Here is a 17736-nt window from a genome sequence, read left to right on the forward strand (position 1 = left end):
TTAAATTGGGTTAACCCATTTGTTTTATGTGCAGATTTTTTTTTTTAGTTCTTTATGTATATATTCTAGATAACTAACCCTTTATCAGATTTCCTATTCTGTATGCTGGTACTTCGCTCGAATGATGGTGTCTTTTGCTATACAGAAGCTTTTAGCTTTCTGAGGTTCCATTTATTACTGCCTGTTGTTGATGTCCTGTTTAGAAATTCTCTTCTTGTGCCAGTGAATTCAAGCCTATTCACTACTTTGTCTTCTTTAAGATACAGTGTATCTAGTCTCACATTGAGATCCTTGATCCATTTTGAGTTGAATTTTGTACAGAGTGATGGCTATGGATCTATTTTTTAAAAATATTTATTTATTCATTATGTATACAATATTCTGTTTGTGTGTATGCCTGCAGGCCAGAAGAGGGCACCAGACCCCATTACAGATGGTTGTGAGCCACCATGTGGTTGCTGGGAATTGAACTCAGGACCTTTGGAAGAGCAGGGAATGCTCTTAACCTCTGAGCCATCTTTCCAGCCCCCCTATGGATCTATTTTTATTCTTCTACATGCAGCTGTCCAGTTTGACCAGCACTGTTTGTTGGAGATACTGTCTTTCCTTCAATGTGTATTTTCAGTTTCTTTGTCAAAAATTAGGTGTCTGGAATTATGTCTGGGTCTTCAGTTCTATTCTGTTGATCAGTATGCCTTCTTATGTCAATACTATGTTTTTTAAATGATTGTAGCTCTATAATAATACAATTTGAAACCTGAGGTGGTGATACCTCTAGCAGTTCTTTTATAACTCAGAATTGTTTTAGCTATCCTGGGTTTTATGTATCTATTCTTAATACAGAACCACACTTTAATTGATGAACTAGACTTGAAGAATTAGAAAGGAGATTCATGCAAGTTTTCAAAGCAGAAAGAGGAAATGACATGTACAACTAAAAAAATCAGACTTGCTTAAAATTTGACTTTGTTTTCTTAATATATCTTAATTTTTAACTAGTGTTTTTAGTAACAACAAAACAGTGGATTTCTTTATGGTGTTTCACACATTCATATCATTGTACTTTGTTCATATTCTCCCCTTCATTTGTTCTGGTTCTCTTTCTCTACCAAATATTTATCCACAATATTTCATTTGAGAAACCTTATATATGCAGAAAGGTGGAAGGAAGGGTACTATTCTTTACTATCAAAGATTTATTACCTGACATGATTTTCCTCCATTTGTCTTCTAGATACAGGCTTATGTGTTTTGATTTGGGGTATTTTTTTTCTCAACTATTTGGAGTTGGATATAGATACTTTATACATTTTATTGGGATATTTTTATTTATGGGAAGAACCAAAACTTAAAATTTCTCTACAAATGAATCCCACCTTGGCCTAAAATCCACAGCTACTGCCAAACTACTCATTTATAACATGAACATTTGTCAAATAAATAAACATCTGAGGCTGTAGATGGCTTGGCAGGAAAGATCACTTGCTGTATAAGCCTGAGAACTTGAGTTCAAATCTCTAGCACTCATGTAAAAAGTCAAGCATGGTTGCATGTTCTCTAACTCCATTGCTGTGGGGAGTGGGGACAGGAGACTGCTAGGACTACTTACCAGCTTCGCTCCAGGTTCAGTGAGAAGCCCTGTCCCTGTCTCAAGAAAATAAGGCAGAGGGTCTTCATATGTGCACGAGCATGCTCATCCATCCACACCTGCACATACACACATGCACACACACCAGGGCATATACAACCTCTCAGATTTCACTATAATATTGTTTAAAAAAACATATTTAATCATGGTGAGATTTCCTTCTTGGATGTTACTTGGTTTGAGGAAAAAGTTCCTTTTTTTGTTAACAAAAATAAAAACCTGCTGATGAGGGAGAAGTGATGAGTAAGACTGTGTTGTTGATGATAGTTGGAGGAAACGTGCAGGCTACTCAGGAGCGGATTGGCTTCCTCTGTTTTAAGCACCACATTTGAAGTTTTGAAACTTGTGCATTGATTTCCATTTTTGTCATTTTGATGTAATTCTAAAGATTTTTTTAAATTATTATTTTAGGTCATGGTTTTTACAAAGGACCAGACAGAGAAGGAGATAGATGAAATTCACAGTAAATATCGTAAGTTGTGCAACATGTTCATATTGTAAAGAGTTTAAGTTACTGTTTAACATCTTAGGTAATTAAAAAATGTTTGATATTAATGATCGGTATATTCTTGTTAGTGTTGCTTCAGAGACTGGGATTTAGTGGGTATCTACTCAGATAGCCTTTTGTATGTGGCACCTGTCTTAAGATCTGTGACTAACATTCTGTTTTGAGTTCATTGTCACCAAGCACTTGGCAAACATGAGTTATTTCTCAGAAACCATTCTGTGAGAAGATGGGGCAGACATAGAAGCACTCAGGACTGTATCGAGTCTCAGGCCTGCAGTATCAGTTCTACTGTAAGGAGATACAGCATTTCTGTGGCTTGGAGGTTTGTGTCAGAAATAGGTTTCCTTCTCTTGTTAGTTTCTCTCACACTTTATCATTTCCTTTTCTGTAAGTGGTCTGCTTGTGTATCCTTGCCAGGCCACACCTTACTGTTTTTGTTAACTGGGTAGTTGTTATGTCTTAGTTACTTAGTTGATTGGTATTTATTTATTTTGAGACAGGATTGTTCTGTGTAGCCCTGTCTATTCTGAAGCTTTCTATGTAGATTTGGCTGGCTGGCTTTGAATCTACAGAGATCTGACTTCCTCTATTTTTTAATTTTAATTTTGTTTTATTTTTGCAGCACTGAGGATTGAAATTCAAGGCCTTGCAAGCAGTAGACTAGTATTCCTGGAAGGGTTACATCTCCAGCCTCAAACTGAATGAGGACTGAAATTCCTTATTCCTCTTGGTTCTGACGGTCTCTCCTTCTCATTGTCTCCACACTTCCCCTCTCTCTCCTCCCTCTTCTTCTCAGTCTCCTTCTCTCTTTCTCTGCCTTTCTTTATTGAGTCATGTCTTGCTCAGTAGCCCAAACTGTCCTCCGCCTTCCAAGTGCTGTGTATGAAGTGTGTGCTTCTACGCTAGTTGAGGGCCAGCAACCAGCACATAATGAATGTTGGTTAGTTCCATTGTGCTCAGGCAAAGTTTTCTTTCTTCCTTCCAATCTTACTTTGAAGGGCAGATTCAGCAGCAGGGAAGGAGACTGAAACACCCACATAGTCCCAGTTTGCTTTCTATGCTATGATAAACACCATGACCAAAAGCAACTCAAGGAGGAAAGTATACTATCGTGGAGGGAAGTCAGTGCAGGAACCTTGAGACAGGAACTGATGCAGACTCCATGAAGGAATACTGCTGACCAGCTTGCTCAGCCTATTCTATTACATAAGCCAGAACCTGCCCATGGGTGGCACTGCCTGCAGTAGACTGGGTCCTCCCATATCATTAATCAAGAAAATGCTCCACAGGCCTTCCTACAAACTAATGGGGCATTGTCTCAACTGAGGTTTCCTCTTTCCAAAGGATCCTAGCTTGTGTCAAGCTGACAAAAAACTACCCCTCCCTCCAGTAGCTGTAGTTGGCTACTGTATGTGCCTGGTGGAGTACATGTGTAATATATTTGATCAGATTAACCTACTCATTTTCTTCTTAGCTGTTGCGTGTGACTCAATGGGTTTAATTAGGATTATTCACAGCAGTGTGGGTGAGGGGTTATTTACAGGAGCGCTGGCACTTTTACCGTATCCTTTGTTTATATAACTGATGAAAAGCATAATTGCAAATAGATCTTCAGTGGTAGGGGAGAATATTGACAGGGACACTGTTGTGCCCATAATTGTAGCTGCTGTAAGTTCAAGAGTGCAGCCCTATGTAAGGTTGAGAAGACAGCTTTCCAGTGGTCCAGATGTCCCTTTACAGCTGCTTGTTAAACAGTCACTATCAATACTTTGAACCAGTTTTGATTCTGCCATCCACTGCTGAGAGTAGCTTCTCTCTCCAAACTGACAAACATGAACATAAATAGTTAGAAAGCATTTTAATGGTCATACCATGTTCATTTGGCAAAACAGCAATAATAGCTTCCTTACCACAGTCTGTGTACTCTCCAGCCACCAGCTTATAGTAATGAACATGGGTTTCCTCAAATCTAGTCTACTTGAGAGGTCAGAAATGTAGCAAAAAATATAAAGTTTGTCTCTCCCCAAAATGTAAAAATAAGTATACAGTTCTAGTTCTACTTTTAGACAGATGGCATAACGGATTTGACTGACTTTCCTCCCTCAAAAAAAAAATTGATCTGATGAAATATATGTTAAGGTTTGTCTTAGATGTTGGCAAACAGGTAGCACAGGACTGAGAGGGAAACAAGATAGAAAGCACCACAGTCTGATAGCAGTTTTCAGATACTATGATGTGGAACCTGTTGCTACCACGGAGCTAAGACAGATATCATAGTTCTTGGAAGCCAAGGTAGCCAGAATTTGTGGTACAGTGCCAGTGAGAAGGCAACTGTGGAGAGAAGACAGCTCCAAAGATCTGTGAAAGAAGCTGGTTACTCCTGGCTGTTTGAAAGAACAAGGCAGAACAGTTTCTGGGGTCCACACAGGAAGACGAGTAACTTGCATCACTATCAGACCAGGCAGGAAAGCTTCATGAAATATGGAACCTAAAGAATTCTCGGATATTGTCTCAATAGCAAAGTCAGATCACCTGCCTGTGTTAAGGCTTCTGTTGCTGTGCTAAATACCATGAACAAAAGCAACCCGGGGAGAAAGAGTCTATTATCATCTTACTACTTGCAGTCTATGGTCTAGGAAAGTCAGGGCAGGAATTCCAGGCAGGAGTTGATTCAGAGGCCACTGAAGAGTGTTACTCACTTTCTCCTCATGTTTTGCTCAGTCTGCCTTTTAAAAGCAACCCAGGACCACCAGCCCAGCAGTGGCACCACCCTCAGTGAGCTGGGCCCTTCCACATTAGTCATCAATCAAGAAAATGTCCCTCAAACAAGCCCACAGGCCAGTCAGGTGGGAACATTTTTTCAGTTGAGATTCCCTCTTCCCAAATGACTCTAGTTTGTGTCTAATGGACATAAAACTAGGAGCACATCAATCACCCCAGAGCCAGGGAATAAGCAATTTAGACTCTTCATGCTGTGTATGCTTCTCCATATCTTGTTTACTTTTTGTATTATTTTAATTGTGTTATTTTAAGTGTATGGCTATTTTGCCCACATGCATATTCGTGCATCATGTGTAACCTGCAGAGGCCAGAAGAGGGGGACTGATCTCCTGGAACAGGAGTTACAGACAGTTCTGAGTCATCAGAGGAGGTAGGAATTAGGAAACTGTCACGCTCACAGTGTCACATGTAACTTTCCTAACATTCTAATATTTACTGAAAAGCCTTAATTTTTCTCTTTGGCAGAAAATACTTTTGTTTGTTTTCCTTTACATTCCTGTCCTGTCATTCACTTTTGAGTCTATGTGTACCAGAACTCAAATCTGATGACCATACTTTGTTGTACTTTCACTTAAAAATGATATCCTAAGCCAGGTATGGTAGCAATCAGGAAGCTGAGGCATGAGATTATATGTTTAAGGCTATCCTGATATACATTCCAGCACCTGCTTCCAAAAGAAAAAAAAAGGTAATTGTGCTGGCCTATAGTTTATGATCCTAGAGAAGCTAAGTAACAAGGTGAACCCTAAGAAAAAACATACATAGATCCACCTGGAAAGGGGAAATAGACAATATTTCCTGACAAAATTGGGGACATGGGGGTGGAGGGAGAAGCGAGGGTGGAAGGGGAAGATGGTGGGGGGAGAAGTGGAGGGAGTTGAGATGGAGAAAGGACAGAGATGAGAGCAAGGAAAGAGATATTTTGGTTGAGGGAGCCATTATGGGGCTAGCAAGAAACCTGGCACTAGAGAAATTACCAGGAATCTAGAAGGATGACCCCAGCTAAGACCCTAAGCAATAGAGGAGAGGGGGCCCGAACTGGCTTTGCCCTGTAGTCAGACTGATGAATATATTAAATATCACCATAGAACTTTCATTCAGATGGAAACAGAGACCTGCATCGGAGCACTGAACTGACCTCCCAAAGTCCAGTTGAAGAGTGGGAGAAGTGAGAATATGAGCAAAGAGGTCAAGACGGTGATGGGGATACCCACTGGAACAGTTTGGCTGAGCTAATGGGAGCCAGACAGGGAAGGAAGCGGCACAGGACCAAACTAGACCCTCTGAATGTGGATGACAACTGTATGGCTGGGGTAGACTGCAGGGCCACTGGAAGTGACACCAGGATTTATCCCTACTGCTTGTTCTGGCTTTTTGGAATCCATTCTCTTTGGATGGATACCTTCCTCACCCTAGATACAGTAGGGAGGGCCTTGGACGGTCCCCAAAGCAATGTGTCTTACCTTCTCTGAGGAGTGAATGGGAGGGGTGTTGGGGGAAGGTAGGAGGAATAGGAAGAGGGGAGGGAATGTGGCTACCTTTTGCCCTTGTCCCAAGAGTTTGCCTGAGGCTGAAGTGAAGAGTTTTGGATAATTTCATTGACAGAGAAAATCTTAAAACAGCCTAATATAGACCCTGTTGTATGGTTATTAGTGGTAACTCTAAAGTTCTATAGTAAAAAGGAACAAACTGAGAAGGGTAAATTACAAAATGTTAAATTTGAGGAGAAAAAGGAGTATCAGGAAATGGAGTAGAGATAAATCCTGTGTTCAAGGAGATAAGCAGATTAAGAATTGGAATAAAGGGAGTGGTGACCTTAGGACAAGATCCCACTCAGTTAAATTTCCAATCTGTGAAAAGGAATTAAGGAAAAGCTTGAAGCCTTTAATCCCAACACTCCAGAGGCAGAGGCTGGTAATCTCCGAGTTTGAAGCCAGCCTGGTCTACAGAGCAAGTTCCAGAAGAGCCGAGATTAGGCAGTGAAGGTAACCATCAAAAGCAGAAAGCTGGTAAATTTGTAATTGAATGAGGGGGCCATGTTCCAGCCTTAGCAAGCAGCAGAACTTGTCACCTTCAGCTATGTGATTCTGACTTTAAAGTCAAGGAGTACTAAGGAAAGTCACTGAGGCCAGGCATATGTCAGGGGTGACCCTGAAAGGAGGGGCAGCTAGGCCATTGTGTGAAGCTTTCAGGTTCTCCTCCTCCTCCTCTCCCTCCTCCTCCTCCTCCTCCTCCTCCTCCTCCTCCTCCTCCTCCTCCTCCTCTTCTTCCTCCTCTCCCTCCTCCTCCTCCTCCTCTTCCTCCTCCTCCTCCTCCTCTCCCTCCTCCTCCTCCTCCTCCTCCTCCTCCTCCTCCTCCTCCTCCTCTCCCTCCTCCTCCTCCTCCTCCTCCTCTTCCTCCTCCTCCTCTTCCTCCTCCTCTTCCTCCTCCTCTTCCTCCTCCTCCTCCTCTTCTTCTTCTTCTTCTTCCTCCTCCTCTTCCTCTTCTTCTTCCTCCTCCTCCTCCTCCTTCCTTTCTTCTTCCCCTTCCCCATTAGAATTTGCACTATAATGGCCCCCAAAGCGAGTGACACTATTAGCAGGTATTGTCTTTGTTGGAGTAGTGGTGTAGGAGGTCCTTCTGTATTTGTATTGCTTTCATTGGTTGAATAAAGAAACTGTCTTGGCCTTTTGATAGGGCAGACTCAGGTAGGCAGGGAAGACAGAACAGAATTTTGGGAGGAAGAAAGCAGAGACAGGCAGACACCATGAATCTCCTACCTGAGACGGATGTAGGTTAGACTCTTGCCAGTAAGCCACAATCATGTGGTGATACACAGATTTAATAGAAATGGGTTAATCAAGATGTGAGAGTTAGCCAATAAGAGGCTAGAGTTAATGGCCAGGCAGTAATTTAATTAATACAATTTCCACGTGATTATTTTGGGGGCTAAGCTAGCCAGGTAGCGGTACGCAGCCTGCTCCTCCTACTACAGAGTAGGTATTGCCTTGTTGGAGGAAGTGTGTCACTGTGGATGTGGACTTTGAGGTCTCATATATGCTTAAGTCACTCCCAGTGTCTTATACCACTTCCTGTTGCCTGTGCAAGATGTTGAATTCTCAGGAACCTCTCCAGCACCATGTCTACCTGCTCACCACTATGTTCCACCATGATGATAATGGACTCAACTGTAAGCCACCCAATTAAATGTTTTTCTTTATAAGAGTTGTCGTGGATATTGTGTCTCTTCACAGCAATATAAACCCTAACTAAGACAAATGGTTTTAAAAAGATTCTATATATGAGGTTTCTGTGATGAAGTCGAGAGTATAAGCTAGCGGTTGGCCTTTAGTTCTAACACAAGCAGTTTCATGATAATGACTGGAAGATAAGCATGTGTGCACAGACAAGGAGTTGTGGTGCTTGGAAGAAGATAATTTCTCTTCAAATAAATTCATACATTTTTTTGTCTACAAAGAGGGTCCATAAAGAGGCTGTGATGGGGTTTGAATGAAGAGTAGAAAATGAGCTACAGTCATTTTGAGTTGGTAGACATGAACTTATTCATCAGCTCCCATAACTGGTCAAACCACTTAATTTTTTTTAAGGGTCAGTTATTTTATGTGTCTGCATGTTTTGCCTGCATGTATGTCTGCACCTCATATATCTCTGGTACCCACATAGGTCAGAAGAAAGGGCCTCCTGGAACTGGAGTTATGGATGGTTGTGAGCTACTGGGTTCTGGTAGCTACACCTGGATCCTCTAGAAGAGTATCCAGTGCTGTTAACTGCTGAGCCACATCTGCAGCCCCCAGAACGCTTAAATTCTTTAGAGGAAAATTTAGGACATATATAACTCAAACTCATATTTTTGATTCGAGAGTTCTCCTTGCCAAATAGCAGATCTCCTAAGATAAGTGAAAGGATGAGTGGGAACAGTTTTATTAGTCACAATCTGTTGGCATCATTTATTTTCTTTTTTCCAAGGCAGCTGTCTTGGACTTCTTGAATCAGAACCAGAGTGGTGGCGGCTGTTTAGTTTTTGTTTCCAACCTAGCTGTGGAGTAACTAGATTCAAGCAAGAAAAGACTCCATAAATCTGAGCCTTAGTACTTTAGGAGTAAAGCCGTTTAACCTTTTGAGTACTTCAGGGGTTTTTGAGCAAACCTCAGGTAACAATCTTAGGTTTCCTGATGGCTTAGAAAAAAGAAAAATCTAGGAAAATGGCTGTGGTGGTTTCTGTTGTCATCTTGATAAAACTGGAGTCACTTGGGAGACGGGCCTCTGGGAATGCCTGTGGGGATATGTTGGTTGTGTTGAGATGGGAAGACCTGCCAACTATGAGTGGTACCTGGTTGGAATACTAGATTTAAATTTTTAAAATGATTTATTTTTATGTGTATGAGTATCCTGCCTGTATCTGTGTCTGTGTACCATGTGTACCTTCAGAAGCCGGAAGTGGGTGTTGATCACTTGGAACTGGAGTCACAGACTGGCTAGCCACCATGTCACTGGTGGGAGTTGAACCCAGGTCCTTTAGAAGTGCAGCCTGTTTTTCTAACTCTGAGCCATCTCTTCAACGCTATGGATCCTAGATTTCATAAATGTCTCAAAGGGACTGAGCACTATTCATTTGTTTCACCGTTGTGAATGAGAAGGGACCAGTTGGTTCAAGCACCTGGACTGTCCTGAATAAGCCCTTTCTAAGTTGCTTTTGTCAGTATTTATCACAGCCACAGGAAAAGAAACCAAGAGAACAAACTACACTTGATTAACTAAACTACCCTTGCCTAATAGGAGCTCCAGAATGATGAGGTAGTATTGCCTGTGCATTCTGGGAGCTGAGGAAGTAGATGAGGTGATTCTCTTTACATGCATGGAATAAAATAGTGCGTGAAAGAAATTATCTGTTGTGTATTCTTTGTGTAGACTCTCTTAACCTGCTTCTAAAGAGATGGCTTTCTTTAATAACCTTTTGTTAAGCTTCTTAATTTCTTTTTTGTAGGCCTGACTGGCCTGGCACTTTGTAGACCAGGCTGGCCTCAAGCTCAGAAATCCACCTGCCTCTGTCTCCCTAGTGTTGTGATTAAAGGCATACTTTACTATGTTAATGTTTAATTTTTTCATTTGAAAAATCACTTTTCATAGAATTTTATTCATTTCTAAAGAACTATTTTTTTCCAGTAATTTTTATGCCCATCTTGTAATTTCTTTTGCTGAAAGTTTAGTCTTTTATAACTTACCCGATATTTTACAGCCTTCTGATTAGTTTCACTGGGAATTTGTATACACACATATATATTAGAATTAGAATTAGAAGCAATCTCCTCAATGACTTGCTCTCTCTGTTCAAATGCAGGAATCCATCTTCTTTTTTACTTGATGTGCTTCATAACTCTGTGCTGTTTACCATGCTGAAGGATAGCTTTTCAGAAACAAATGAAGTTGTTTATCTCATTAGATTGTTTTTAGAGACCTAAAAACTAGTTATTAGGGGCTGAAGAGATGACTTGAAATTAAGAGCAGTTACTGGTCTTGAAGAGGACCTAGGTTGGGTTTCCAGTACCCACACGGCAATTCAAACCATCTATAACTCTAGTTCTAGTGGATCTTATGCCCTCTCTGACCTCCGTGAGTACACACGTGATGAACATACAGACTTCCAGGTAAACACTTAATACTTAAAGATGAATAAATATTTAAAATATTAAAAAATAAAAATAGAATTTAAAAAACTGATTGCGGATTAGGAAGATGGTTTTGAGATATACAAAAGAGAATAATTAGAGCAGTCAGATTTGAGTTAGAATCTGATAATGAATGTACACATGGAAGCAAACCTGGCTTCTTCCATAGTGAGGTAGGGATGTCAGTCCAGCCAATTCTGTGGCTGAAGAAATTTTATGTGCCTACAGAAAATTATTTTCTATGACTACAGAAAATGGTTACCTGTAACTTGCAGTTTGACCATTGATTGAATGGTTCGGATCCCAGAAAAGTAGCTCTGAACATGTCTGTATAGACCTTCATGCCAATGCACTCCCTACTGCTCTGTATTGTGCTAAATGTAGGAGAAACCAAGTATTAAAAAGTATGTATTATTGGCTGTGTGTGGAAAATTCTCAAAATTTTGTCTTTACCATTATAGTATTAGTTTTCTAAAATTTGAGGGCATTTACAGACAATATTATTTTGAACCATGGTTACCAGTAAGTACGGTACAACTACAGCTGCTGGAACTATGGCTCAGACTCACAAGTGTCCTAATTTTTGTGCTCTAACACCAAGGGTTCTCTAGGAGTGTGTTGTTAATTTCCATAATGAGGACCTTGATGTTGGGGTTATGAAATTATGTTTTGAAGTGATAGTAAAGATGGAGTTATGTATCTTAAAGAATGTAAAATGTTAAAAGGATTCTGCTGGGAAACAAATGTTAGGAAAACATTCTTTATTGTAAGACTACTTTTCTAGAGCCCTTTCCTCTGTGCAGTTAATGTAATCCACGTATTCTTAGTAGTCTTGTGTATCTTGAACATTAGAAAGCCATCTTTTGGATGTTATTTTGGAAGTGTCAATCACTGGGTGTGGTGCCATATGCCTGAAACACTAGCATTTGGGAAATTGAGGAAGGAGGATTATGAGTTTGAGGTCTGTCTAGTCTATAAATTGTGTCCCTGTCTCACTGAAACAAAATGAGAAAGTAAGGTGGGAGGGAGGGAGGAAAGGTTATCAGTCTGTATTTTGTACTCTGTGGGAAGCCTCTACATACTAAGGGCTTAGGGAGGAAGAAAAAAAAAACGTAGAGTAGCAAATTATAACCTGTACCCTGTTTGCTTTGGGGAAGAGAAAGACACAGAGAGATTTGTCAGCTGCCCCTAAGCCCTCTGGTCTTCTTCATGGTAGCTTCTGCATTCAGTGCAGGTGATTCTGCTAATGATGATACTGAGCAGCGTTGTGCCTGATTCTCAGTGTGTCACGTGTAGATGGTTCACCCATTCACAGTCCTTTTGAATTTAGGTAAAAGGCATAAGAGTGAGTTCCAGCTTCTAGTGAATCAGGCCAAAAAAGGATATAAGAAAACTGGCAGAATGTCAAAAGCTACAGTAATGAGAAGAGATGGACCTGAAGAGAAACTGCCATCTGCCATCATGGGTAAGACTTACTGAAACAAAAGCCTAATGAATTTCATTACTTTTTTTTTTAACATTTATTTATTCTTTCTGTGTATGTCTGTGTATGTGTGCATGTGTATACATTTGTGCACTGTGAAAATATTACAGGACAACTTGTGGGAGTTGGTTTTGTCCATGTGGGTTTCAGTGATCAAACTCAGGTTGTCAGGCTGACTGGCAAGTGCTTTACCCACTGAGCCATCTTGTTGGTCCTCTCTTTTTTAAAGTAAAAAGATTATAAAAACCAATGTGATTTACTAAGGTTACTCAGCATTTGAAATGGGGAGAAGTACTTTTTAGAAAGCTTAATGTAGCAGTTGTGGACTATAAGGTAGCATATTGTTTGCTTTGGAAACAATGGAAGACTGTCCCATAGAGACAGCCCCTGAAGTCTCCCTGTTTGTAGTTAATGAAGCATCCCAAGCTCTGTGATTGTCTAAGTATGAGGATATTTTCTAGGTGTGAGATTTATTACTGAAGATCCTAAGACAAAGGTAATTATTTCTGTTGTGGAACTCTGATGTTCACTTTGCTGAAGTGTTGCGATGGAGAGTTTAAAGCTATGCAGCTGGTGTTCCAACACATTCAGTGCATTACTTAGTTTTGATCCAGCTTTAGATTTGAGATTAATGTATTTCTGTTGCCAAAGCTTTAGGCCATGAGCAAAACAGAATCATAATGGGAAAAGGGGCACAAAAATTTCTTTACTACTTTTCTTAATTGTGACAGAATACACACAACATGTATACATTTTTTGTTTTTTGTTTTTGTCAAGACAGTTTCTCAGTAGCTATGGAGCTAGTCCTGGAACTCGCTCTATAAACCAGGCTGGCATCAAACTCAAAGAGATCTGTCTGCCTCTGCCTCGTGAGTGTTGGGATTAAAGGTGTGAGCTACCACCACCCGGCATATTTTTAGTAATTCGTAGGTGCACGACTCATGGCTGTTTAATGGTTTCATAGTACTGTTTAACCAGCTATACCCCAAACCCTTTTAGCATCCCTTGTACAAACTATGTGGTGTATCACATCACTCCCTGCTCTCCCACATAGTCCTGATCATCTCTGTTGTGTCTGCTTATGGATTTGTTTGCTTTGGGTATCTAATGCAAGTAGAATTATACAGTATCTGTCTTGTTATGTTGGCTTATTTTTCTAAGCATAATGTTTTTATTGCCTGTCAATATTGTTTCAAATATTAAAATTTCTTTATTCTTTAGTATGCATATGCAGCATTTTGTTTATTAATTTGTTATTTTTGCCTTCTTAACTATCATGTATGATGTTTTTGTAAAGTTTTCTTTAGTTCTCAGATGTCTGTTCAAGACCCTGCTTTCAGTTCTTTTTATTACATGTCTGTTCTAGTTTCATTTCTTTGCTGTGACCAAAAGAAACTTTGGGGAGGAAAGAGTTTATTTAGCTTAGAACCCCAGGTCACAGTCTATTATTGAGGGATTCAGGGCCAGGAACTTGAAGGCAGGTCTGCTTGCTGTTCCAAACATGACTTTCAGCTAAGAGATTTGCTCCACAGTCAAAGAAGTACATCAGGAACCATGGAAAAGTACTGTTTGCTACCTGTCTCTCAGACTAGTTTATACTCAGCTAGCTTTCTTACATAGTTCAGGCCTGCCTACCTAGGTTGAACTAGGTCCTTTTACATCAATTAACAATCAAGACAGTCCTCCCACAGACATGCTCACAGACCAACTAATGTACGGAATTTCTCAACTGAGGCTTTCTTTCATATGGTTCTAGACTGTGTCAAATTGATAGTTAAGCTAACCAGACAATGTCTAAGTGGAATTTCTGGTTCATATGGTAGTGCCATGGTTAACCTTCTGAAGAACCAACAAGTTGTGCTGCATAATGGCCGCATCATTTTACATTCTCACTGGCAGTGTATTCAAGTTCTCATTTCTCCACATCTTGTCAGTACTGGATAGTTTTCTTGGTTGAGGAAACCGTCTTCTAAGTGTGTGTTTCCTTTTGTGGAGACCATCTGTATTAGGTTCTTTAGAGAAACAGAACTGGTAGAACGCACACACGCACGGTGGGGGCATTTCTTTTTTTTTTTTTTTTTTTTTTTTTTTTTTTAAATATTTTATTTATTATGTATAGAGTGTTCTGTCTGTGTGTGTGCCTGCAGGCCAGAAGAGGGCACCAGACCCCATTACGGATGGTTGTGAGCCACCATGTGGTTGCTGGGAATTGAACTCAGGACCTTTGGAAGAGCAGGCAATGCTCTTAACCACTGAGCCATCTCTCCAGCCCCGGTGGGGGCATTTCTTAAGAATGGCTTACAGTCTGTGGTTTGGCTAAATTGAAAATGGCTGTCTCCTGATGTAAAGGCCAAAAATTCAGTAGTTGTTTAGTCCAACCAGTTCTGCTAGTCTTCAGCCTGTGTTGGAATCCTGAAGAAGTAGGTCCTAATGCCTGTTAAGGAATACTTCAGCAGCAGAGTAGATGAACTTGTGGAGAGAGTGAGGACAATCAAAAAAAGCAAAAGCTTTGCATTTCTCTTGTCTTTTTATAATATAGCCAGTTACCAGAAGGTGTAGCCTTCTGATTTAGGGTGTATTTTTTATAAGAGGAAGTTCTTGGCCTTCTGGAAAGTCACTGATTAAGGCCTTTCCTCTCTCCCTGATGAATGAATAGTGGCAGTAGTTTATTGGTAGTTGTAGCATTAGGAACTTACATTGGTGATTAATGTTGTCCTTCTGTATAACAAACATTGAGGGTTATTTCTGAAAATCTTGAGTATATGAACTTGGGAAGGGTTTTGTTTTTAAAGAATTTGTCCTATTCAATATTTTTTTTTTTTGCTAACAAAACCTTAACAACTGCTTTTATTCATTTATTTTCTTATTCATTTTCTGAATTGTCAGGATAGCACAGATGAAAATCCCCATAATGTTGGCACACACTGTAAAAGGGAGAGAGTCCTAGGCAACAGACAGTTTGGCACAGCTAGTATTTTTTGTTCTTTTATTTTTAAATATTTGCCTATGCTGTGTGTCATAGTCCTTCAAACTACCATGAGGTGTCCCTGTATCTTTATCTTTATAAAAAGAAACTTTGAAAATAGAATATGACAAAGGATGTACAAAAATGTGATGTGTCAGATCAAATGGCAGGATTCTTATGTCTGATTGGTTTTCCCTTTCTTTATAGTGAATAGTTTATTTAATGGGTTTTGAAAAGTGTCCAGATGTTTGATATGCATGTGACAAATAGTATGATTCCCTTATGTCTGTTTTGTTAATTTGTCACTGTTCTTTGATTTTGAAATAGCAATTATTCCTTAGTAATCTGCTAATAGGATCTTCATTAGAATGTTAAGGCATTCCTATCTCTGGTTTTAAAGGAAACTTTATGTTTAAGTAAATCAATCCTGGAAAACACAAATAAGATAGTTAGTAGCAATAACGTATCATTTATTTTATAGTTTTAGAATCAGTGTTCTTTTACTTCTATTTTTAAAGTAGAAATAACTATTAAGTGTTAAAGAAATAGAAGGTATACATTTTAACATTCTTTAATTTTTTTAAAAAAATCTTATATTTCTTGTTAGGACAAGAAGATAATGTAAACTTTTTGGATACAGTCTCAGTAACAAACCACTTTCCTCAGTCGAAACTGGACTCCCCAGTGCAGCCGGAGCCTGAGAGACCAGATGATTCTTCCAGTTGTACTGATATTCTTCTCTCCTCAGAGTCAGATTCCTGCAATAGGTAAGAAATGTGTAGAAACTGGCTCTTTTATACTTCTGCTTCTTTCGTCGTACTTTCCTGCTGCTATAACAAGATTTCTTGACAAATCAACTTTAAGGAGAATGGTTCATTTTGTCTGACAGTTCTGAAGTACAGGCCCTCATGGGAAGAAAATGATGGAGGCAGGAATTTGATGCAGCTGGACACATGAACAGTTAGGAGAGGAGGAAGGACTAGTGCTGTGCTCAGTCACTTTCTTCTTCTCACAGTGTCCACAACCCACGTCCAGGGAATGGTCTTCCCATCCCATTGAGCCTAATCAAGATGAATCCTTTTAGGTGTGCCTAGAGGCTTGTCTCCTGGATCTTTCCAGATCCTGTTGACAGTCAGCAATAATCATCTACACCAATAGTTCTCTGCCTTTCTAATGCTCTGACCCTTTAATACAGCTTCTCATGTTGTTGACCCCAACCATAAAATTATTTTGTTGCTACTTCATAATTGTAATTTTGCTATTGTTACAAATTGTTATATAAATATCCGATAGGCAGGAAGTCTGATATGTGACCCCCAAAGGGGTCATGACCCACAGGTTGAGAACTGCTGATCTAGAGGATTGTTTCATGGTCCATGCTAGTTCTCTTTCATTTCTGTTTATGTTTTTGGTCATCTTCATAGTGATAGCAAGCTGGGCTGTGGGAGGGTAGCGTAGTGATCATAAAGTGACTTGTTTTCTTTCTCCCCTTAGAGTTGGTAGAGCAAACATGATAGGCAGCAAGGTTTTTCTTTAGTTTGTTTTCTTTTTCTTTTCTTTCTTTTTTCTTTTTTTTGCTAAGAAAACACATAAGGAACTGATCAGAAAGAAAGCTAGTGCACATAGGAAAGAGAAAATTTTAAATAGTTAACCTCAATGCATGGAATCGATTGGTATGATTAGATATTTAGTGATGGGCAATTTTGAAAATATTAAATAATATAATTTTTATTTCAGTACTGGGTATTGAATTTACCCACAGTCTTGTACGTGCAAATGCTTTACTGCTGAGCTATATGGTTGGTCCTGAAACAATATTTTTAAAGTATGACTGGATTACTCTTCTTCCCCTCCCTCCTGCCTTTTCTTTTCTTTTCTTTTCTTTTCTTTTCTTTTCTTTTCTTTTCTTTTCTTTTCTTTTCTTTTCTTTTCTTTTCTTTTCTTTTCTTTTGAGACAAGATCTCACTATATAGTCCGGGCAGGTCTGGAAATTGCTGTTGGCTTGCCTTGAATTCACAGACGTGAATTCAGTGCTGGGGCCCTGACTGAATGGAAAGGCATTTATCTCATTCTTTTTCTTGAGAACAATACAGCCACCACATATTGCTTCTGCCTTTCCTGCCTTCTAGTAGAGTTTACCCTGAAACCATGAGCCAAATAAACTCTTCCTTCCTCCTTAAGTTGCTTTTGTTAAGTATTTTGTCACAAGGAAAATATGGAAGCTGAATGTGGTGGCGCATTCCTTTAATCTCAGAATTCAGGACAGAGGAAGTCAGAATGCTCCAGGCTAGTTTGGTCTACATAGCGAGTTCCAAGCCAGCCTGGGCTACATAAGAACTAGGAGACAGATGGTCTCTTGGACTAGTAGAAAGAGTAAAGGAATATGGTTGAAGGAAAAGTAAAATAAACTTCTTGGTACCATGTGTTCATGTACAAGTTAGCTTTCTGGGCTGGAGAGATGGCTCAGAGGTTAAAGAGGATGGCCTCCTCTTCCAAAGGTCCTGAGTTCAATTCCCAGCAACCATATGGTGGCTCACAACCATCTGTAATGGGGTCTGGTGCCCTCTTCTGGCCTGCAGCATACACACAGACAGAATATTGTATACATAATAAATAAATAAATAAATATTTTTTAAAAAAACAAGTTAGCTTTCTGTGTAAGAAAATATCAGAAGCGCCCAACTT

General features: G+C 39.7%; 1 protein-coding gene across 3 annotated transcripts in view; it reads left to right on the forward strand.

The window, feature by feature from the left end:
• Positions 1-17736, forward strand: part of Rad18 (RAD18 E3 ubiquitin protein ligase) — a 92216-nt gene that overhangs the window by 41296 nt on the left and 33184 nt on the right. For all 3 annotated transcript variants that reach the window (XM_075983262.1, XM_075983263.1, XM_075983264.1), the window contains 3 exons: positions 2060-2120; positions 11934-12068; positions 15659-15818. In XM_075983262.1, coding sequence (XP_075839377.1) covers positions 2060-2120; positions 11934-12068; positions 15659-15818 — 356 coding nt within the window. The remainder of the gene's footprint in view (positions 1-2059; positions 2121-11933; positions 12069-15658; positions 15819-17736) is intronic.

This window comes from Microtus pennsylvanicus, chromosome 8 (genome assembly GCF_037038515.1).
Source record: "Microtus pennsylvanicus isolate mMicPen1 chromosome 8, mMicPen1.hap1, whole genome shotgun sequence".
Classification (NCBI taxonomy): domain Eukaryota; kingdom Metazoa; phylum Chordata; class Mammalia; order Rodentia; family Cricetidae; genus Microtus; species Microtus pennsylvanicus.